At 42.6% G+C, this 22,962-nt stretch overlaps 2 protein-coding genes across 2 annotated transcripts in view; one reads left to right on the forward strand and one right to left on the reverse strand.

Moving 5' to 3' along the window:
- Nucleotides 1-5,236, reverse strand: part of TMED8 (transmembrane p24 trafficking protein family member 8) — a 14,730-nt gene extending 9,494 nt beyond the window's left edge. Inside the window, exons 1-2 of the mRNA XM_015418378.1 lie at nucleotides 5,124-5,236; nucleotides 3,313-3,454 (exon numbers count right to left, since the gene is read on the reverse strand). Coding sequence (XP_015273864.1) covers nucleotides 3,313-3,439 — 127 coding nt within the window. The 5' untranslated portion in view covers nucleotides 3,440-3,454; nucleotides 5,124-5,236. The remainder of the gene's footprint in view (nucleotides 1-3,312; nucleotides 3,455-5,123) is intronic.
- A 12,506-nt stretch (nucleotides 5,237-17,742) lies between these two features.
- The window catches only part of SAMD15 (sterile alpha motif domain containing 15), a 6,841-nt gene continuing 1,621 nt past the window's right edge, over nucleotides 17,743-22,962 (forward strand). The window contains exons 1-2 of the mRNA XM_015418370.1: nucleotides 17,743-18,136; nucleotides 20,401-20,499. Of these exons, the coding sequence (XP_015273856.1) occupies nucleotides 17,789-18,136; nucleotides 20,401-20,499 (447 nt within the window). The 5' untranslated portion in view covers nucleotides 17,743-17,788. The remainder of the gene's footprint in view (nucleotides 18,137-20,400; nucleotides 20,500-22,962) is intronic.

Here is a 22,962-nt window from a genome sequence, read left to right on the forward strand (position 1 = left end):
GTACCATCCTCTATGTGACAGCCCTTCAAGTACTTGGTTATCATATTACCTCTCAGTCATCTCCTCTCCAGGCTAAACATACTCAGCTCCTTCAACCTTTCCTCATAGGATTTGGTCTCCATACCTCTCACCATCTTTGTTGCCCTCCTCTAGACATGTTCCAGCTTGTCTATATCCTTCTTCATTCATTCATAGACCTTTACTGGCATATCATCAGTCATAAAGTATATAAAACATTGTACCGTAAAATTAAATCTAAAATTCCATATAAATTTAGTACAATCAAAATAGTACTATCTAAAATATTGTATCTTAAGAACTTCTGTAAGAAACTTGGCAACATCATTAGTGATCTCATGGAGCGAATCATTTAAGAGAAGTTGACATTTTGACTTATTACTCAAATAACTTTTAGGATGTTAGAAGGAATTTTCCGTGAGGTAGCTCATACAGGGGGTGTCACGACTCAGATGGGGGTGTCACCTGACGCTGCCACCACTCTGGATTTAGGTTCCCTTGAGAAGGCCCAGAGTACCCTCCCAAGACCTTCAGACCTCCCTTTAGGCGGAATAACAGACGTGAGGACCAGGCAGAGTGAAACAAGAAAAAGGTTTATTTTATAGGAGGTCAAACAACAAGGTGCAGAATAATAACAGTAATTGGGTGAAAAGAAAAGAAATCAAATGCCCTAACGCGTCTAAATATACACTGTCCCTAGCTCACTATCTCACGTGGCCTTACACTACTCACCCTGTCCTCAGGATGAGGGTCTCTCCCCTGTAGCAGCCTTCCTTCCAGCTCTACCCTCTGGAAGAAAGAACAGCTCTTCCTGCTGCTCCAGAACTTTCATTCCCAGCCCTCCTCTTTTCCTATTGGTCCATTTTGGCTCCAAAACCTCCCAGGGGCTTCTGGGAGTTGTAGGCCCAGCCTCACCTACTGCTAGCCAGGCTCCTTGGGCCTAGTAGGCCTCTACTGGCACAGCCCAGATCATGACAGGGGGCATTTGACACTTATGTGCTCAATCATGTCCAGGGAGTTAAAACCACAGGGGCACAGCCGTTCTTGTCTTGGGATTTGATGATATCTGCCATAGAGTATTCTAGAGGGAAATGCGTTAACCCTGGCCAGAAGAAAAGCTCTGCAATGAAGAGGGATATCGAGAGTATAAAAATATTGGGGGATCTTGCCTAAATGGTTAAGAAAGGCTGAGCGTGGCAGGTGAACAAATATGAGGTTGGGTAGGGTGAAGCTTTTGCAGATCAATATCGTTGTTGTTAGATTAGTTTAAAAATACGAGGTTCATTGGTTAGGGCTAGGTCTTCAAGAGGAACACCAAATTGATTTAATTTGGATATAATTATGGAATCCCAGGAGGAATTATGCAGGGTTTTTTGCATAAACGATAAAAAGGAGCCCGGCTCAGCTCTAAAGTAGATCCTGAGCCAGTAGCGTGTCATTGAGACAATCAAATTTTGTCCCACTTCAGAGCAGATTGTAAGGTAAGGCATGCATTTGGGGACACCCATTATTTGTCTAAGAAAGATCGCTTGGATGTTCTCCACATCACGGTTATGGGCAGTGAACCAAATAGGGATTCTGAACAGGACCTGAGATAGAATCTTAGAGTTAAGTACTCTGATTGCAGCAGGGACATATTGATTGCCGTTGGTAAAAAAGAAGGATCTAAGTTGGTTTAGAGAGATCCTCGCTAGTTTTATAGTCCTATTTCTGTGGGTTGCCCAACTGAGATTGTAGTTGTAAATTACACCAAGATATTTATAACTTTTAACTTGTTGAATTCTGACATTGCCAATATGCCAATTGTAGGGAACCCATTTTTTAAAAAATACTATGACATTTGTCTTGGTATAGTTGATTTTAAGCAGATTTAAGTGGCAATAGTTGTTAAAGGCTTCTAGATATCTTTGAAATCCAATTTTAATGAAAGATAAAATAGCAGTATCATCTGCGTATAAAAGGATGGGTACTGATTTGCCTCCTAGTTTGGGTGGATGACCATTCACAAACTCAAGTGAGCGTGCCAAGTCAGAGAGGAATAGGTTAAAAAGAAGGGGGGCAAGGACACATCCTTGTTTAACTCCTGTCTTAGATGGAATTTTATTGGTCAGCCTACCATTTGGAGAATACTTAACTTGACTCGTTGTGGCTGTATTTAATATTTTAGAAGGAATAGGAGACGTAAATCAATTCCTAGTTTGAACAGTTAATCCCATAGTTTTTCTCTAGAGATTGAATCAAAGGCACTTTTTAAGTCGATGAAGGCTATAAGATTTTTTTTGCCTAGTTTCATATATTTTTCGGCTAGGGTAGAGAGAATCAGACAATGGTCTAAGGTTGATTTATCTTTGGAGAAGCCAATTTGTTCTGGCCCTATAATGGCATTAAATTGGACCCAGTTGAGTAAGCGATGTTCTAGATGCTTCGCATATAATTTCCCCACGATTGATAGAAGGCTGATAGGGTGAAAATTTTCAGGTAAGTTAGGCTCGCCCTTCTTAAATTGTGGTGCCCAAATCTGAACACAATACTCTAGGTGAGGTCTAACCAGAGCAGATTAAAGTGATACCATCACTTTGTGTGATCTGGACACTATACTTCTGACTGGGTACATGATTCTTCCTTCTTTATTTTATCCTCACAAAAAGTCTGTGAGATTGATGGAGGGAGAGTTTCATGTCAAAGTGGGGATTTAAACCTGGGTCTCCCAGAATTTATTCTGGCACTCTAGCCACCACACAGCAATTAATTCTGATGGGCGATTTGTGACAGTGTTGAATAGTCACCAAAACATGGACTGAGTTAATCTGCTATTCTAAAATGTTGTTTTAGCAGTTCTTTATCCCCAGTGAAATTTAGCTTTGAAAATCTGCTCACCCCCTACCCCCATCCCAGAGCTCAGAAAATGCAACACCACCTCAGCTCTGCTTGTATTTTGTCTTGGTCCCTCTGCTTCCCTGAGAATTCCCTGCTCTGCCACCATGTTTTAGTCATGCGGTTTACCAGAAGTTCAACAGGATAACCCCAGACCAAGACCATACAAGAGAGGTGACAAAGAAGTGCTCTTCTCCAGAATTCATACATTAGTTGATACAATTACAATGAAAAATAAAATTTAAAAAGAATCTAATGCCCAGTAACCCACTCTGTATACCTATATATCATTTTTACTCTTGCCTCCAAGACACGCCATACCCTGTATGGCAAATAAGCACTAAAGTTACAAGCATTTCTTGCACAGGAACTTAAGCTACTGATCAGTCCCACAGACAATACTGCAATCATGCTGCTTACCTTTCTTCTGCTCACCCAGCAAGTCTGTGGTTTCCAGCTCTGCTGAAAGGACATCCACTGCACCCGTGTATTCAGACTGTATCATGACTATATCACCCGGTGCTTGTGGGGCAGGGTACTTTGTCATCTGCACTACAGCCTCCTGTGCAAAGGACACAAGTCTTCTTAATGTCACACCAATATCTTCAAAAAGTTCATAAGAACATAAGGTGCCATCAGGAGGTCCATCAGTGGGGCCAGGACACTAGAAGCCCTCCCACTGTGTCCCCTCCAAGCACCCAAGAATACAGATCATCACTTGCCCCAGACTGAGAATTCCTATCTATACCTTGTGGCTAATAGCCACTGATGGACCTCTGCTCCATATGTTTATCTAATTCCCTCTTGAAGCCGTCCATGCTTGTAGCTGCCACCACCTCCTGCAGTCTATCACTAATAGACTGCAGGCACTGTGTCTTCTGTTCCAAGCCCTTGTTTGCCCCATGCAGTCCTTTTCTCTTGTCTGCTGTGGGGCAAAAGTAGTCTTGCTAGCCAATGCAGGTGAAGGAGAAGATCAGTAAAAGGACTAGTGAAGAAATTAAGCAGGAGGTACATTGTCTACATCCTGCTTCACAGCATCCGTTTTTAACAGTACAGGCTGGCTGCCCAGTAAGAATTACCATCAAAATTGCTCAGTCAAGCCTAGAGCTATCGAAGAAAAAGAAATTCTAGAGTAGTCATGTCAGTCTGCTGCTAAAATTATGAGAGGATTTGCAGCACTTTAAAGATTAACGTATTTATTGTGGCATAAGCTTTCTTTAGCCAAAGCCCACTTGTTCAGATGCATGTTCCAGTACAGGATAAATTATACATATATAATTATACAGCACTAGTATTTTGATAAATGCATTCATTGCAATATGTAGAATATTACCTGACATTAAAAAGGACTTTATTTTTGGCTTTTTGGCTTAAAATTTTTCCTGAAGCACTAAACTGAAATTTATATCTGAAGTCTTAGAGTCTCCAAGGGGAAACAGCAGGAAATAAAATAAATTACTTCAAGCAGTATGAAGAATTTCATTTTTTGAAAACTAACTCCCATCTCATTATGACTTGGGATCCAGACTAATATTTCCACAGGTACAAGGACTGTCACCCATGCAGCATGATATTGCAGCCTCCCTTCTCAAGCAGCAGCCCCAAATGCACCCCATCCCATCCTAGTCCTACAGTTCCTGCTACCCCAGGAGCAGGATTGGGGGGGGGGCATTTTGTGCCGCTACAGAAGGGCAGAAAATCATGCTCCATAGGTATAGTATTTTTACCAGTGGAAATGTTAGCCTGGATCCAAGCCATTATATGGACAATCAATAACAAACCAAGCAACTACATATAGTGTTCACCTGAACACAGCCGCAGAGATTCAGTTTCAGAAACCAGAAGTACTCTAGCAAGATTACCTATGGGCATGTCCACAGAGGCCAAATTAACATAATTTTTAATAAGTATTGCTAACAATTTATGTAGGTGCCCCCTAATATTATGTCATCACTTGGTTTATGATCTTCCAGGGGCTTTCATGCTAAAATTAGTACTTTATAGTACAGGTTCATATCTCTGTTAAGATACCTATCAGTACCAGCAACAGCTGTTCAGACAGCTGAGCTTATCTACTCAGAATCCTACTTAGAATCACAAAAAAACAAACCAAGTTATCTTAAGAGAAACACACAGGGTATGACACAAAATTCAGGAAACACACTGGCCCTTTGCAGCAAAGATAAATATTGTATTCAGAAACAAAATACAGTAACAAGTCCTCTACCTACTTCTTTTTGTTGCTGGAACCAGCTGGCTTCCTTTCCTGCTACATATTGCTCTTTCAGATCAGTATCACCAGTTGCCAAGTCCTCCGTAGCACCCCCATTCACAGGTGATCCATTTTGCGACCTCTCAGAGAAAGACAGTACATCAATGCAGAATGGTTTAAGAGCATGCAACAGGCAGTCAAAGCAAATACAAATGAAGCTCCAATCCAATCATCTGAAAATACTGATAAAAAGGCTCAAACTGGGACTCCATTTACTAAAGCAGCAAGATTTCTCTAATGCATGTTTTTACTGTCACATCCAGGTGAACCTGTCTTATTAGCATACATCATTTGACTGTGTTATATTCCCTTAGGTAGCGAAATTCAGTCCAGCTGAGCCCATCCAATAATCCCATCATAGCTGGATTACCTTGTAAACACTCATGTAACAAATTATGCCCTCCACTCAGAATGAAGTAATCACCACACCGTAATTTTGTTAGTCAAAAAAGGACACCAGAGTTATTTAACAATTCCAGATCAAAAAAAGACACATTCATAAAGAACTTTTAAAAGACTGAAGCCCTATTGAATTCCACATGCTGCCTAACTGAGGGCTTACTACAGTAATAGGTTGCAGCAAATTCCTGTCCCAACCAGCTATCCCAAGCTCTCCAGGACCCAGGCCCGTAGCTAATGTGGGGCCTTTGGGGCCTGGCCCCCTCGCATTTCTTCTGGGCCACCTCCCTCCTGGGCTGTCCTCGAAGTGCCTCAACTCGCCACCTGCGCGCTGTGCTGCCTCCAACCTGGCTGCCCAACAATTGAGCTCCTTGGGCACTCCAGAGAAATGGAATCCTTCATCCCCAGAGCTACCTTCCGACACTCCCCTCCCCTTTAAACTCAGCTAAATTGTTGCCAGCTCCTGCCGGCTTCTCTTCCTCACCATCCACCCTCTCTTAACCACAGGACTGGTCTCTGTACTCCAGCCTGTGTGCGGCTGCTTTAAAAACCGCCTGCCTCCCCCCCGCTGCCCGAGTCCCCTCAACAAGTCCCATGGGAGTTTTTCTAAGGGAGCCGCGGAGCCCGCACACCAGAGACACCGAGGGGCAGCCCTTTACCTGCACCCCATGGCGCATGCTCCCTCCCAGCTTCCGTGACCTTCGTGACTAGAGGCAATGCACTGGGCGGGGGAGGAGTGGAGGAGGACGCCTACCGCCACTGCCGCCACCTCCCTCAACCACCTCCCTCAGGCCTGCCATTTTACTCATGTCAAATATTGTGGCAACAGCCATGCAGTGAGTGCTATAAATCAGGAACCCATCAGAGTAAAGGTCCCCAACCTTTTTCAGTCTGCAGGCACCTTTGGAATTCTGACACAAGGTGGTAGCACAATGAGAAAATGGCTAACACAAATGCAGAGTGAACCACAAAATGTCAAGGAGTGAGGTCATGCTTAACTCTAACAGTAACTCTTAAACAGAGCTTCTGCCTCAATTGTTTAACATGTTTAAAATAATTTCTTGTATACACCTTCAGTCACAAAGTGAAGACCCTTGTGTTGTGAAGGCAGCTACTGCCAAAGCAACCTAAAAAAAAATCTGCACCACCAATCTTATCTCCCACAGCCAATCAGAAGACCTGCTGGGCAAAAAACCCACCTACTTTCTAAAAATGCATGGGGGCTCCAGGAACGGTATTGGCAGGCACCACAGCACCCACAAGTACCAACTTGGGGACACCTGCCTTAGAAGTCATCAACATATGCCACTGAACAGCTTTGCCTTCTTTTGAATAAATTACCTAGTTTTCAGAGAAACTTTACTGTTCCTTTATGAAGTAGCACTAGTTTGTAGGACTTTGTTTTTTCTTGCTCCCTTTAGACTGGACCAGTGTTCCCTCTAAAATGAGTTAGCTCACAGTTAGCTAGCTCACAATTTTTTAGCCTTCGGTTCACACATTTTGCCTTAGCTCAAGAAGGATAGCTCCAGAGCAAACTGACCGATGCAGTAGCCAAATCGCGCACTCACAACTTTAATGCCAGTAGCTCACAAAGTAGAATTTTTGCTCCCAAGACTCCACAGCTTAGAGGGAGCATTGGACTGGACTGCTGAAATTTTCCATATATACTGGAGCTATCTGACATTTTGAAGAACAAAATTAGGCTACAGTGGAATTAAAGCATGATGACTGAGACTGTTACTCTTATTTTATTTAATCAATTTTAATCAACTTTTTGGTTTGCAGTGTATACTTCAGTGTCTAGCTGTGGCCTTGAGTATTCAAAAGCCTTTTATTTTAAAAAAACAAACATTTCACTATATGGTATAAAGGTTACCAGCAAATTAGTCTACTGAACCTCTAGGGAAGGAGTTTCAATCCAGCCACAGCTTACTATGGCATTCACAGTAGGATTCCCTAGCTCAGTCAAGACCCTTGAAAAATTATCTGGGAGAAGAGCCAGCCTCAGGCCATTTAGGGCATTTGAACTGTAGCTGGAAGCTAAACATCAACGGATGACAAACTCATAACAAAACCCAGAGATTTGTATTAAAAGTATTGCAAGATTTAATTCTGTCCTAGAGCAGTGTACAAGAACTGTTGTGTTGTAGAAAATTACCAAGAGTTCACACGAACCCAGAGATTCCACACAAAACTATTTGGCATCAACTGGTTTGCTACACAGCATCCCTGGATTACAGAGGAAGCAGCAATTTCAGTCTCCTACTACACTACCAGTTTCACAGGCATCAGAGCCAGGATTACCTCAAATTACTTTTAAAAATAATATTGTACTCCAGCCATAAGGAAGAAAAAACAAACTTTGACCCATTTAACTAATCTTTCTTTTTAAAGCACGGTTGCACTATATACAGGATTACAGCTCTAAGCGCTGAAAATAAGTGACTAAGCACCACTGAGAAACACCAGGAAAAGGCCAGGTTTCCATTCATAGATATTGCACACAATATGGAATTTGGGGTGGTTTAAATGATTTTGTGCCAATAATTAAATTCTCTCTTGAATAACTGGTCTTCTCCTATTTTACAGGTTTAACAAAATAGACAACAAGACTAGAGATGTGAAGGCACAGAAAAAAACTGGAAAAATAGGGGGCTGAGGGTCCTGAAGCCTTTTTTGGGGTTTTTTCGAAAAATTGAAAAATTGGAAAAAGAAAAAAAATTGATTATGGAACATTTTATTTTAACATGATGAATAAAATATTTTAAGACAAGGTGTTCAAATTTCTAAAAAATATGTATGGTATCAGATTGAGCTAATTTCTGTGCACTGAGGACAAGCAAGTCCTAAATTACAAACTGAACTCTCCAATGCAAGAACAAGATGCATGTCTTCCTTTAGGAGGTGCTATTGTCACAAGAAAAGAAAAAGGTTTCAGTTTTGTTTTTGCATGTGGGTGGGTATTCTGTTTGTAATAATTGTTTGGGTACACTATATTTTTAATATGCTAGTTATTTAGCATAGTTAATATGCTAATTACGGTATTTCACGCCAAGTAAAAATGTCCAAAGTCATATTTTATGTTACTAAAGTAGCATTTTTTTCAATTTTTCCGAAAATTTCCATTTCCCCCCCGGAAAAAACTGGGGAAAACCCGGGTTTTTTTCCGAGCTTCAAAATTTTCAAAAATTTTACATCTCTAAACAAGTCTTCATAACCAAACGTTTGACAGTGTTACATTTCCCCCTTTATCTTGAGAAGAAAAGATCCAATTGCTAGATCTGTACTTCATAGGAATGTGTAGCAGAGAAAGATGCTTCTCCATTCTTTGCTCTTAATATCAGTCTGTATTACATGTATGTTCCTACCTGCACTGTAAAGTATCATTCTCTGAAGCAGCAGCTGTCTGAGATGCAGGTTCTGACCTCTGAGTTGAATCTTCATTCTCTAAACGAGAGTAAAAGGACAAATAGTCTTTGATCTTGCAGTACTTGTGGAGCTCTAGCTGACATCCAACATTACATACAAGAAGTCTTGTAGACAAACAGCTTTTCATGCAATATTCTGGGTTTTGTTTTGTTTTTTGCCTCAGTTGGATCCAAAATTCTTAATGCTTCTCCAACAACTTCCAGTCAAGGAGCTGAGAAAAGCCAATAAATTTGCTGCATAATGTGCATTAAAAGAATAGGCTTCTGCTCCAAGAAAATTAGATCTAACTTCAGGAGTGGTTCTAACCACAAAACCAAAGCATGAAATTGAAAACTAGGGTTGCAGAGCCCTAGAGAACACACAAACATACAACAATCCCCAAAGAGGATGATGGAGATAAAACAATACAGTTACTTATATATTACAGTGTCTATATTCCATCCCTCACCCAGAAAAGTTGTCCCCAGGATAGTTAACATGTTAAAAACAATTAAGATCAATGCAAAACATTTTTTAAAAAAATCAAAGAACAGTAAAAGCATAAAAAGCAGAACAAAGGATAAAAAGCACAAAAGGACAGAACATGTAGAAAAATAAAAAGATTTAAATATATTTAAAATCTCTTTAAGTAGCAGTGAAGCAGCAAAGAAACACAGAAACGTAAAGATTAATTGCTTAAAATGGGTTTTCGTCATGTACTCAAAAGGCATCAGATCTGGTGCCAGGGAAGTCTCCAAGGGGAGGGGATCCCACATCTGAGAAGGTCCTGCTGCTCACAAGCATCTGTGTCACCTTCAAAAGCAAAGACAGACAGAGCAGGCCCCCAAAAGAAGATTTTAAAGGCTTGGCAGATACATTTGTACTTGTTTATTACGTTCCAGATGCCCTACTTCCTTAAAGTGTGTTTACACAACAGGAAGAACACAGACTTCAGAGACTGATATTGCACAAGTTTAAAGGCACAATTAAATGCTTACTGAAGTTAGAATACTGACAGGTCTAGCTACTAAAAGCCTCTGAGCCAGAGAAAATAGATAAGGCAGCTCCAGAGAAAATGTCCTCAAGTCAGAGGACTTAGAAGAATGTCCATGGGAGGGGTTGTGGCTCAGTGGCTTCACATGCAGAAGGTTCCAAGTTCAATCCCTGGAATCTCCAGTTAAAAGGATCTGGTAGTAGGTGATGTGAAAGACCTCTGCTTAAGACCCTGGAGAGCTACTGTCATATTGAGTAGACCTAGATGTACCAATGGTCTGATTCAATATACGGCAGCTTCATCGGTGTTCACGTGTGCACACCTAAATGGGAAAAATGCCCCCCCCCCATTGATCCCTTGGAAGACTTCGGTGGAGGAGGGCTGATTTTTGTCAGTTCACTCATCCCATGGCAGACCTCCAATTCCCCCTTCATGAGATTCTTGGGGATCCCCTGCCTCCCAGAAGCAGCATTTTTTGGGAGACATTTTGGGCTGCAATGGAAAGGAGAATACAATGAAGTCACTATTTTCAGTGGAATCCAAGCCTTCAAAATCAGGGACACCAAGAGTGTATACTCTATTTTATGGATAGGCATGTGCTTTGAATGAACCTGGAATCTGAGGTAGCTTCCACAAGGAGTTAAACAAATTTATTTTTCTGGAATCTTGCAAAATTATTTTCAGTTAGAGCCTAAGTACAGAACTACTTTTAATAAGTATCCCATGCTGTTTGTATCAGACAACTGCAGATGTGTCTGACAGCAGATGCTTTTCTCTGCTAACGAGTAGGTAAAGCAGAGGAGCAAAGACCACAGATCAGTGGAATAGCTCCCAAACTGCCTCCAAGACTGTTGCTGAAAATCAGAAACATTAACATCAGGTGAAAACCAGGAGCATTGAAAGGATAACAACTCAGGTTTAAAAACGACTACAACAAATATTTTGATTAAAATCAGAGATGTTTCCAACAACCTGTTGCTGCTGCAGCTGCTAATACAGCACAGCAGCAGTGGGGCTTCCACAGAGCAGGTTTCCCTAGTAGCTGGTTTTCTTTTTTAATCAGTGATTTAATAGTATTATACTGATATACTATTATACCAAAATATGCATCAAGATCTGAGTTTACAGCTTTCATTCTTTTTAAAAAGTCATAAAAGCACAATACCATAGTTACTGCCAGAGTATACTGGGTACTCTGTATAAATATAAAATAAAGCATTCTACACCTTTAAAATGTACTTTACATCCTTGTGTATGCTTTTTCATTTTGTACTACTTATCTTGTTTCTATGATTCAGCTTTTCAAACAATTGTTTCTTAGCAATTATTAGGAGAACAGGAGAAAGAATAGAAAGTGGGTTGTAGATTTGTGTCAGATAATAGCATGGAACAACAAGCCATGAAGGGAGCTGAAATAACAGTACTTAATATTTATATAATCTTTTAGAATGTTCAGAGTGCTTTACATACATTCATTTTTAATCCTTACAACAGCCTTGAAAAAGGCCGTATTATCTATATATTAGGAAGGAGGTTGACAGAACTTGCCTAAAGTTACCTACTGGGTTGATGGCCAAAATATAATCTGAAAAAGGAATTTTCTGGTACAAAGCTCAGCTGTTACAGAGTTTAACCCCCTAGATTAAATATTCCTTGATGGTTCTGCTCAATCCTTCGCCTGTAAGATTTTTCCTGACATTCCTTTCATGTTCTTACAGCTATAAGAGCTAGAATTTGCTTTTTTAAATGCTAAGACCTCTAGGGTACTGATTTCTGCATTAGATACCAATCTGCACTAGCATTGTGAAGGTGCAGAATACTTATAATGCTGGCTGAAAATGCCAATACCAGTAGAGCCAAAGGATGCTAAAGATGTGCCCATGATATTTTACGACTGATCTGGCTTTGCCTACCACATTCTGCATTTTTTAGAACTTCTACTCACTCATGCGACACATCCATCTCCAGATGGTGCATCCTTTAGCATGATTTGCTCTAGACAAACCAGCTGTTGCTAGTGTTTAACACACACAGAGACACACATATAACACTTTCGTAAAAGGATGTATTTTCAGCACAAAATACCATCTTAACAGTCCAGTCCTAAGCAAGGTTAAGGTAAAGGTAAACGTTCCCTTGCTTGAAAGCCAGTCGAATCCGACTCTAGGGTTGCGGTGCTCATCTCCGTTACAAAGCCGAAGAGCCAGCGCTGTCCGAAGACATTTCCGTGGTCATGTAGCCAGCATGAGTAAACACCAAGGCACACGGAACACTGTTACCTTCCCACTGAATTGGTACCTATTTATCTACTTGCAATTTCTTGCTTTCGAACTGCTAGGTTGGCAGGAGCTGGAACAAATGGGAGCTCACTCCGTCATGCGGCACACTCGGGTCTCGAACTGCTGAACTACCGACCTTCCACAGCCTGCAGTTCAGCGTCTCAACCACTTGAGCCACGGCAGCTTCCTTAAGCAAGGTTACACCCCCCTAAACCCACTGACTCTGCTCAGGACTGCACTGTAAATCTTGCAAGAGTTACAGCTTGTGCAAGAAGTGATAATAACTAATTGTTCAAAAAGTTTATAAGAACAGCTTAATGAATAAAATTGATTTCTGAAGCGCCCACAAGACTCCACAAAGGCTCAGTTCTATAAAGGAGCAATCAAAGGACCAGTTTCCAAAATGGTTTGAGAAAAATCAAATTCTGATGCTTTTTCTTCCTATTACTTTATCAAAATTTGGTGCTCAGAGTAAAATATCTTAAAACCGCAATATAGGCAGGAGTGTTGCACCAGTGTATCTACTCAGGACACCACCCTGACCTCCTCCTAGTACTGTGAAGTTATTTAGGAAACCATTTTGTTCCTTTGCCTAGTTTTATAGACTTGTTTAGCTACCCTAAACAAGGAATGTTTGGCAAATCGTTTTCACCGTTATTCCTCTTCTATTCTGGGCTTCAAATTTTTAAAAAATCTTGTATCACTGCTCAGACTGAAAAACAAACAGCTGGGAAAAAACCTTTTATACAACTTAATGGATATTACAAATAAGACTAGGTAAATATAGATTTTAGTATCGCTAATCCTAAAAGAAATCAACCCTGACTGTTCCCTGGAAGGCCAGATACTGAAGCTGAAGCTCAAATACTTTGGCCACCAAATGAGAAGGGAGCACTCACTGGAGAAGACCCTGATCCTGGGAAAGATAGGTCAAAGAAGACGGGGACGGCAAAGGATGAGATGGTTAGACAGTGTTATCGAGGCAACAAACATGAAATTAAGTAAACTCCGGAGCACGGCGGAAGACAGGAGGGCCTGGTGTGATGTCGTCCACGGGGCCGCGAAGAGTTAAACTCGACTGAGCGACTGAACAACATCACTATTCAGAAACACAAGATCCTGTGAGCACACTTTTAAATTAAATAATGCACAATTATTGCTTTTACGGCTATGAAGATAAAGCTGAAAATGTGTGGGTAGTAACTAGCAAAATACTGAACATAAATTCCAGTGGACCAGCAATATGATTTTAATACTGTTTGCATAATTAGGGTCACAAAAGGTGGGGGGTTCTCTTTGGTAGAGGATACATTTGGGGTTTTTTGAGTGGGTGTATGCACAACATGGTTATGAGCAGGGCTATTTTTGGGCAGGAACAGAGTTCCGGTTGGCTCCTGAGTTGGCCACGCCCAGCAGGAACTCATTAGCATAATAGGGCACACCCAACAGCAGGAACTCATTAGGATTGGCTACATTAGGGGTGTGTGGCCTAACATGCAAAGGAGTTCCTGCTACAAAAAAGCCCTGGGTTTTGACAACAAACAAGGTAAACAGAATAATAAGCAAAAGGTGGGTGTGGCTGGATAACCACACTTCTGGTAACATGGGGGTAAGGCCTAATGTGCTATGCTGTCATGGGTGTGGCCTAATATACTAATGAGTTCCTGCTATTGGGTGTGGCCTATTATGCTAATGAGTTCCTGCTGGGCTTTTTCTACAAAAAGGGCCCTGGTTATGAGCACAACATTCAGATAGCAAAACCATCAACTTCAGCGTTCTGAGGATCAGTGAGCATGGGGGGGGACTACGAAAACAGAAGCAGAGGGGGGGGAGATATGAGGGCAAGGAGACTTCACCCATAGTTGTGGAATTTAATCATATGGAACCAAAACAGAAGCAAGTGTCCTAAAACTCTCAGCAGTGGGAAATTTTTTTCAAAGGAAGAACATGCATTAGATTTACAAGCGTTTAAGGAGAAAGAAGTCCAAAACTCCATCTTCTCCAGTAATTTAGGAAACTCATCAGTTTCTGCCTCATCCAACTCCACAACTGAGACTCCAGCAACAATACCTGCCTTTAAAGGCAAATATTTAACACACTTTTCAGATTTACAGAGATATGGGACAGCTAAACATATGAAGCACTGCTTACTCTTCAAAATAACACTTGGCATTTATATTTATATATTCTAAACTATAAGCCACTTCTCCAGGGATTTGCCTGAAGCAGCTCACAAGTAAAGCAGCACAAAAAATCATAACACAGCATAAAATATATCACACTGATATAGCACTAATACTGTTCACTTCACATATATATTATATTATTTACAACAACCATAACGTAAAATATATTTCCCTATTGCAGAAGGGAGACAGAGAGATTGTGGCCTGCCTAAATCTAACTGATAAGTTCATGACAGATATAAGATTTTAACTGGAGATGTCCTGATTCATTACTCAGACTTTTAGCTATGATTCTGTGTTAGATCTCAGAGAAAACCCAGTAAGAAAACAGTCCTTTGTATATGCCCTCGGGAAATCAGGTGTAACACTAGAAGCAAAACTAGAACTCCCTATTCCTGAGGCCCTCAAGTTTAACCATTACTCAGCAGAGCCTACTGCTTTCCCTTTAGGCTGTTATTAGAACACTTGAGATCGCAAAAGACATCATTACGGGTGTGTAAAAACAAGACTGCAAAAAATCCTTTATGGTAATGTTATTATTGCTTGTTGCATGATGCAATGATTACAACAAGGTGCAACAGCCTAATTAAAGAGCAGATGGTATGTTAGGGGGGGAAATTAAACAATTCAATCCCCAAGGGAACAGAAGCTATTAGAGGCCATCTACTGACAAACAAGCCTATGAAACAAGCAATGTTACAGCATAAGAAGGCTGTTAACAGACAAATAAGTCAGACAAAATATTTCTTGGATGATAAATGCAACATTAAAGGATACTGCAGGCACTGTATGCAGCATTAAGAGTCCTCCTGTTCCACTTTTCAGTATATGTAAGAATGTAATAATTACTTAGGTTTAGTTAACAGTCTATTGAACAAATTCTGTGGCATCCTGTTATTTTTCTCCTGTTGATCTGGTTTTGTGGCAAGCAAAGATGGAGATTGTGCTGCAGGTCACAAAACATGCACCAGCTTTTACATCAACATGGACAGCTCTTTCTGAGGGCACAACACATTTTCCATGGTGTGGATTTTTTTGTGCTCCAGTTCTGCTCACCTAAAACACGCTTGCCACAGAGCATCACTAATGGTCAGCATCCAAGTTTTTCTTTAGTTCAATCATACACATGGCTCTTTCCTGTACTACATGGCTGTGAATGCAGGGGAACAAATCAGCACAGAAGAAAGATGAGGAAAGCCACTTATCCAAGTAATGAATACTTCCAGGAAAAGGCTCACCGAAGACTCATTCTGGTGTGCAAATACATCTACAGGTGGGTAAGCTACTATCAAAGTGTTACTAAATTTGTTAAACTTTAATTACCTGCAGTGCTGGCTTAAGCACTGTGTAGGCTATCTTGCCTGGAAAAGAAGGAAGAGGGCAAAGGAGCAAATTCAAAATGCACAAAAGGGGAAGGTTCCCCCCTTCCCCATAGATTTTAAAATTAAAGAGGATTGTTAAAAAGTATACCAAAAAGCCTTTAACATACATTAATTTCTTACAAATGGCCACACAATTACATTAAACAGAAGGAGACTGGTTACTTAAGGAGAAAGAGTCAATTTTATTTATTAAAATAAGAGAGCCAGTTTGCTGTAGTGATTAAGAGCAGAGGACTCTAATCTGGAGAACCAGCTTCAATTCCTCACTCCTCCACATGAAGCCAGCTGGGTGACCTTGGGTTGGTCACTGTTCTCTCAGAGTTCTCTCAGCCCACCTACCTCACAGGGTGTCTGTTGTGGGGAAAGGAAAGGAAGCCACTCTGAGTGAAGGGTCGGGTATAAATCCAACTCTTCTACTACTTCATTTTTACCCCCTATTTTCTCCAAAGCAGTTTATATTGAGTTTTTCCATTTTATCTTCATAAGAAGTCAGTGAGGCAGGTTAGGGTGAGAGTGAGCGACTGACCCAAAGTCACCCAGCAATCTTCCGTGGCAGAATGGGGATTTGAACCTAGCCTCACAGATTCTAGTCCAATACTTTAAACACTAGACAACACTGGCTCTTCAGTGTAGTGTAACGAGTAGAGAGTTGAGATGCCAGTTCAAATTTGCACATGCCTAGACTACTAGTAGGCATAGGCGTAATCTTCGTGGGGGCGGCGGGCTAACAGCCCCCCCCGAAATTTTCAGGAAGGTGCATTGGAAAGTCTACACCCTTGCGTAGGTGACTTTTGGGTCACTGATGCTCTCTCAGCCTAATCTACCTGCCAGGGTTGTTGTGAAGATAAAATGAAGAGAAGCCCATGTTTGCTGACCTGAGCTCAGTGAAACAAGGCCTGAATAGCTCCTGAAAGGTACAAGAAGGGTGGGGATGATGAACAAAAGACCTTTTTCATACTGCCTGCCACAGATAAGCTTTGACCGGACTGCCAAAATTCTTGTTCTGAGCACCCGCGATGCCAACCAACTCTGCACTCATCCTGCCAGTTAGCCCGCCCGGGCTTCTCTCAGTGCCTTTGCGCAATAAATACGCCCACCCAAGATGACGACCCCACCCCTTCCCGCGCCGCAATGCTGCCTCTTTCACTCAAGGATTTCCCTCATCAACTCAAAGGGTGGCGTTTCGGTATTTCCTGGCTGCACTCCCACAGCTTGAACAATGACACGATAGGCAGAAGTTCAACCGGGGAACCATCTCCCGAATCAGAGGGCCGGGAGAGGAGGAGGAACCTGTTGAATTCCCGCCTTACGGCCAGCTGTTAAAAGCTCTGCTAGAACAGTGAAAGTGTGTGTGTGGGGGGGGCGCTGAGAGGAAAGTAAGGGGCCGCCACTTATCAGCTGAGGGGTGGCCCTGCCCCAGGGAGAGGGGTCTGACAGGAACGGCCATTGCCAGCCTTTCAGTAACCCTGCAGCCCCCCAGCCCACCGCCCCCCAGCCACTCCAGTACCTGAGGCAGGCGCCGGTGGGCGGCGGTCGCCTTCTCCGCCAGCCCCGCTAAGGCAACCGTCTCCGCCTGGCGGCCCCCCTCCTATAGGGGATTCGAGCTGGGAGGCAACGGCTGTGGCCAGCACGTCCGACATGGGAAGGCGGGGAAGCGGATCCGGGCGAAAAGAGCCGGAGAAAAGCGAAAGCCGTGCCGAGAGCGAGCCGAAAATACCCGGAAGGAGCCGAGTGGTGATCGCCGTCTCTCCGACCAGCGCCTCAGGCCTTTGCTCAATGACAGTTCCCGCCTCAAGCCGACCACAAGCGAGGATCGCTGTAGCCGCGGCAGGGTTTTCAAGCCGCTGGTCGGGGAAAGGAAAGACGCAAACACTTCCCGGAAGTCTCGGTGCCCATGGCAACGGTTCCAGGAAGGACGCGTTGCCATCGCGCCGCCGCGCTGGGATGCTCCGACGGTTGGGCACAGACCTGTCAAGATGGACGGTAAGCCGGAGGAAGTGGTGGATGACGAAGACGACGAGGTCTACGATGACTACGACGACGGAGACGACGATGACGACGACGACGAGGTGGAGGACGAGGAAGGGGGCGCCTGGGTCTCCCGCCGAAAGCGCCCATTGCGCATGCCCGAGGCTCTGGTGGAGCTGACGCCGGACTCCAAAGCGAGCCTCGGGACTGAATCGAAAGGTTTTTCCGAAGAGGAAACTGAGGAAGAATTCGAAGGCGAGGCCGCGTGTCCGCCCACGACTGGCCCCGCCTTTTTAACCTGGACCCCCGCGGAAGTGGCTGATTGGATAGAGTCGTTGGGCTTCCCCCAATACAAGGTAAAAAGTGAGACACACCGTTGTGTCCTTCGTTCTTTGGAGCCAGAATGGGGCCTTTCCTAGTCGGGGGTGGGGATTCGGCATGAAGGGAGGCAGGGCTTGAGTGGAGCCAGGAAAAGCCTCCTGCTCTACCCTCCTATTGGGGCGGACTGGCCACTTCACTTACAAGGAAAGGCAACTTGCCGGAGGGCTGGTGGTGGTGCTAGCCAGGACCAAGTACAGTCAAACTCTAGTAGCTCTGCTGGAGCTGCAGGAGCCACTCAGCTCAGTTGCCTAGCAGGGCCAACATTGGTGTAGGAGGAGTAATAGGTGAGCCTGCGCCCATTTTTGGTGCTGCTAAGATGGCCAAATAGCTTTAAAAAACACTGGACATGCTGTTTGCACTGGGAGAAACACCCCCCCCCCAGTCTGCTTCACTCCGTTTGGCCTTGGTAACATTGCCAGTTGACCCAGACAGTTCGATCTTTTCATTTAAATACCCAGTATTTTTGTTGTTTTTTCCTCCCAGTCAGTGATAATACTGGACTGTCTGGATCAATACTGGACACCTGGCAAGGCAGCCTAGTTGGGTAGCTTCTGCATGGTGGCTTGCAGTGGGGCAGGGACCACTAAACCTGGCTGGTTCTTGGGCTATTATGTTAATTTCACGGCCTGTCTCTTCCTTAGGCAATTTAATGACTCTAATCTGGGGAACCGTGTTTGGTTCCCCACTCCTTCACATGAAGCCTGCTGGGTGACCTCTCTCAGCCCCACCTGCCTCACAAGGTGCCTGTTGTGAGGAAAGGAAGGTGATTTTATGCTGCTTGGAGACTCCTTAAAGATAGAGTAAAGGAGAATATAAAAACCACTCTTCCTCTTCACATTGCTGTTGCTACATTATGCAAACCTCTAACCACCTAATGAACTAATGGCAGGAAAACTTGAAGGCAGTAGGAAAAGAGGAAGATCCAACATGAGACAGAAGCCACAGCCTTCAGTCTGCAAGACCGGAGTCAGGCTGTTGGGAAATTCATGTCAAAGGTGTCATTAACTTCAATAATGAATTTTATCTCCTTTTTAATGAAATTCAACATCTCTGGTTCGTAACCAATCTTTATGTAGGGCTAATTTTTCATGTGTGGATCAGGCACTTTAAGTGCTGCTGAATATCCTTGGAAGGGGGTAGGAATGAGATGGGTAGGATGGAAGGCAGGCAGCCAAGAATCATTACTAAGAGGCCATTACTCAGTCTTTTGCCGTGAATCCTGGGTTTTGGATCCGGGGACTGAGCCATAATGGGCCACAACAATTCTGATACGTTACTTGAAGCTTGATGGTTAAACTGTACATAGATGAAATGGTCTGGATAAGCTGAGTCCATGAATTGGAGAGGCTTAGTTATTGAGGGTGTTTATTATTATTGATGTTATTTCTATCAGTGTGCATGGTGTTTTGCAGAGTGCAAAAAGCCAGATCTCTATCTCTAAGAGTTTACAATTTAAGATGTGACATGAAAGACAGAGGAAAGGGAGGGAAGTGGAAGAAAGAACAAACAAGGAAAGAATAGTTGTTCACTACAGTTGCATGCACTTAGACATAGGGTTTGGGGAAGACTAAAGGGTTGTGCAGAAAGTTTCTACAGCATCTCTCATGAGTTTTGAGGGGTGATATGAAGGTGATATTACCTGGATATTCTGGGAGACAGTTCTAGACAGGGAAGGCAACAGGGGGAATTGTGAAATCATTTGAGGAGCTGTTTGTTCATTGCTGAATAGATTTTGAAATTGTTGGTACCAGTATATTGGATTGCATCAGAAATTAGCCAAGGATGGCAATTGGCAGAGTGGAACAAAACATCCAAGATTTCTAAAATAAAGTGTGCTGTCAAATCACAACCAATTCACAGTGCCCCCATGAGTTCCACCTCATGGAGTTTTCAAAGCAAAAAGTAAGCAGAGGTTATTGCCTTCCTCTGCATAGCAGCCCATCTTCCTTGGTGGTCTCCCATTCTAGTATTGACCCTGCTTAGTTTATGAGCTCTGATGAGATTACAGTAGTCTGGACTATTTGTGCTAGTCTGGACTATTTGGGGGGAATGCCAAATTGGTACCAATATAAGGGAGTGCTCACGCATGTGGGAAGACGTGAGTTCTAGAGGCAGCTCTTTGGCCTATTACTATTTTTCTTACATGTCACTAGCTGAAGCTAGTTGGAGAAAAAAATCTTTGCTTTATCACTTCTCTTAGCAACTGCTATATAATATTTACCTTTTTTGTATGTAACAGGAATGTTTTACTGAAAACTTTATCTCTGGGCGCAAGCTCATCCATGTAAACTGTTCAAATCTGCCACAGATTGGGATAACTGATTTCGAGCATATGAAGGTGAGCACAATGTTAATAGTAAGGCTTTGGGTATTGTTATGTGTCTGCTATAAGTACAACCACAAAGTATATGTACTTCCACATAGATAAAGATTTTTTTTCAAGTTGTTATTCCAACTTTATTAAGAGTTGGATAATTTCATGCTAGCCTGTTTCACAGTTGCTTCTGTTCTTTTTCAAGAGCTTATTTTTTGGGGTCCATAGAGGACTGCAATACAGTCCTAACATATGTAATCTGGCATGATGCTATCATTTTGCTTTCTGGGCAGTGGTGCCCTGTAGCAAAGACAATCACCTAGCTGGTGACTGTGTCTCTTCCCACAACTTTATGATTGTAGTTTGCATTATTTGTCTGCATCTTAACCATCAGGTTTTCTGTGACAGAGTCCTTTCTACCATTTTTATTTGACATTTTTAATTTCTTTCTTTGCACACAAAGGCAATAGTACAATACAGCACTATTTAAAATACGAATGCATTAAAGCACAATTGTATAAATAGCTGCTGTGGTCAATCACTGTTGCAAAAGTTCATTATTTGGAATGACATTGGTGTAGGCTTATTTGTCATAAAACAATGTGTGTGTCAGTTTGTCCATCTGTTTGTGGCAGGTATAACTTGAGAAAATAAAGCTAAGAGCTTCAAAATTGACCATCAGCTTCAGAATGATCATAAGAGATACAGTGCCAAATGAAGGCAATCACAACATCCTGGTTCAGATTATCTCCACAGCTTTCTCCTGTGCTATTTGCAATGAAAGTGATGGTTGTCTGTGGCAGGCACAGTTCATCAGAAAGTCAGGCTAGAAGTTTCAAAATTAGTCACAGGCTGCAGGATGATTATGGGAGTTGTAGTGTCAACAATTATTATTTTGCATCCAATGGTTATACATTTGATTTGAAGTTATGTCCAAAAACATCACTTGAGGGAAAGCATGCCAGTACAACTTGTGGTTTCTTAGTAAAACTAAAATCCAAATGCTGTATTTTTCAGAGGAATTTAAGGCAGTTAAATCTAGTCTTCACAGTGAGTTGCCAAGCTTTTAAATTATAAGGATTTGAAGTAGTGTTAAACTACTTCATCATCGTTGATTACTAAATCATTATGAAGGCAGTAGGATTTAATTTAATTTAATTTAATTTAATTTAATCAGCAAAACTGCACAATACTTCTGTGCTCCTTCTCCTCTAATCACTTCTGTTGCAAATCTAGAACTCTGTAGTGTGAGAACCAATGTGGTGTAGTGGCAAAAGGGTCAGAATAAAATCTGGGCAACCGGCATCCGAATCCCCACCTCTGCCATGAAATTCATTGGGCAGTGTTGGGTCAGCTGTACCACAACTGGTACAGAATGCTACATCCTGTTTACTATAGAGTTTGTATATTGCACCTATTCTTCAGTCCATCTACTGGTTATTGATTAGTTTCCAGATTCAATTAAAGTGGCTGGTTAGTACCTACAAAGCTTTCATAATTTAGAACCCACATATCTGCAGGAATGGCAGAATGGAATTTTCCTGTTCTCCCCCACCCCCAGTTCCTACAAAATGCTGCTCCTGGGGATGGGGACCCAGAGGAATGTCATGAGAGGGGGGGTCTGTTGCAGGAAAGGGGAATTTTCAGAAATTGCCAGTTTAGTCAGGAGCCAACCCTCTCTGTTGAGACAACTTCACACACCTAAGCAAAGCCTTCTGAAGAGGCCACCTTGCACCCAACAGCGGCCCATCACTGAGTATTCTCTGTTGTGACTTCAAACTAGAGAATGGCCTACCTGACAAGATAAAACAAAAGTCCAGTGGCACCTTAAAGACACTGAAATCTTCCACTATTTTGTTGGTTCACAGAATGTGTAAAATACAATTGGAAAAGGGGCATCCTCCAGTATATATAATTCTATTTTGGTCATGGGCTCCCCTGGACATTTCAACATGCTCCAAAATCAGTTCGCTCTCTGATCTGTCATTCAGAGGGTCTCCCTATCCACTGGCTGCTTTGCCTGAGTCCTGCCTCCAACATTCTAAACAGTTTGCTTTTCTTCTCCCCCCCACAGCCAGTCAGAACACAGAGGTCGTTTGCATATGCGGCCTCACTGGCCTTTCCCTCTAACATTCTAAACAGTTTGCTGTTGATGTTCTGAGGTAAAATAAATTTCCCCTTAGTGTCTGTTGCGGGAAACCATGGTTGCAAATCTCCAGGTGAGGGCTAAAAATCACTCAGGATTACAACTGCTTTCCAGATGGCAGAGATCAGTTCCCCTGGAGAAAATGGTGGACTCTGTGTCCTTACATCCTGCTGAGATGGCCCCTGTATGACAGCCAATGTGACGTAGCAGTCAGGGCTTCAGCTATTAAAACTGATGTCCAGATGACCCAGATCAGTTCTCCTGGAGACAATGGCTGCTTTGGGCAGTGGATTCTATAGCATTATACCCTGCTGAAGTCCCTCCCCACCCCAAACCCTGTC

Source organism: Gekko japonicus, unplaced genomic scaffold, assembly GCF_001447785.1.
Source record: "Gekko japonicus isolate JY-2015 unplaced genomic scaffold, Gekko_japonicus_V1.1 scaffold3, whole genome shotgun sequence".
NCBI classification, from domain to species: Eukaryota; Metazoa; Chordata; class Lepidosauria; order Squamata; family Gekkonidae; genus Gekko; species Gekko japonicus.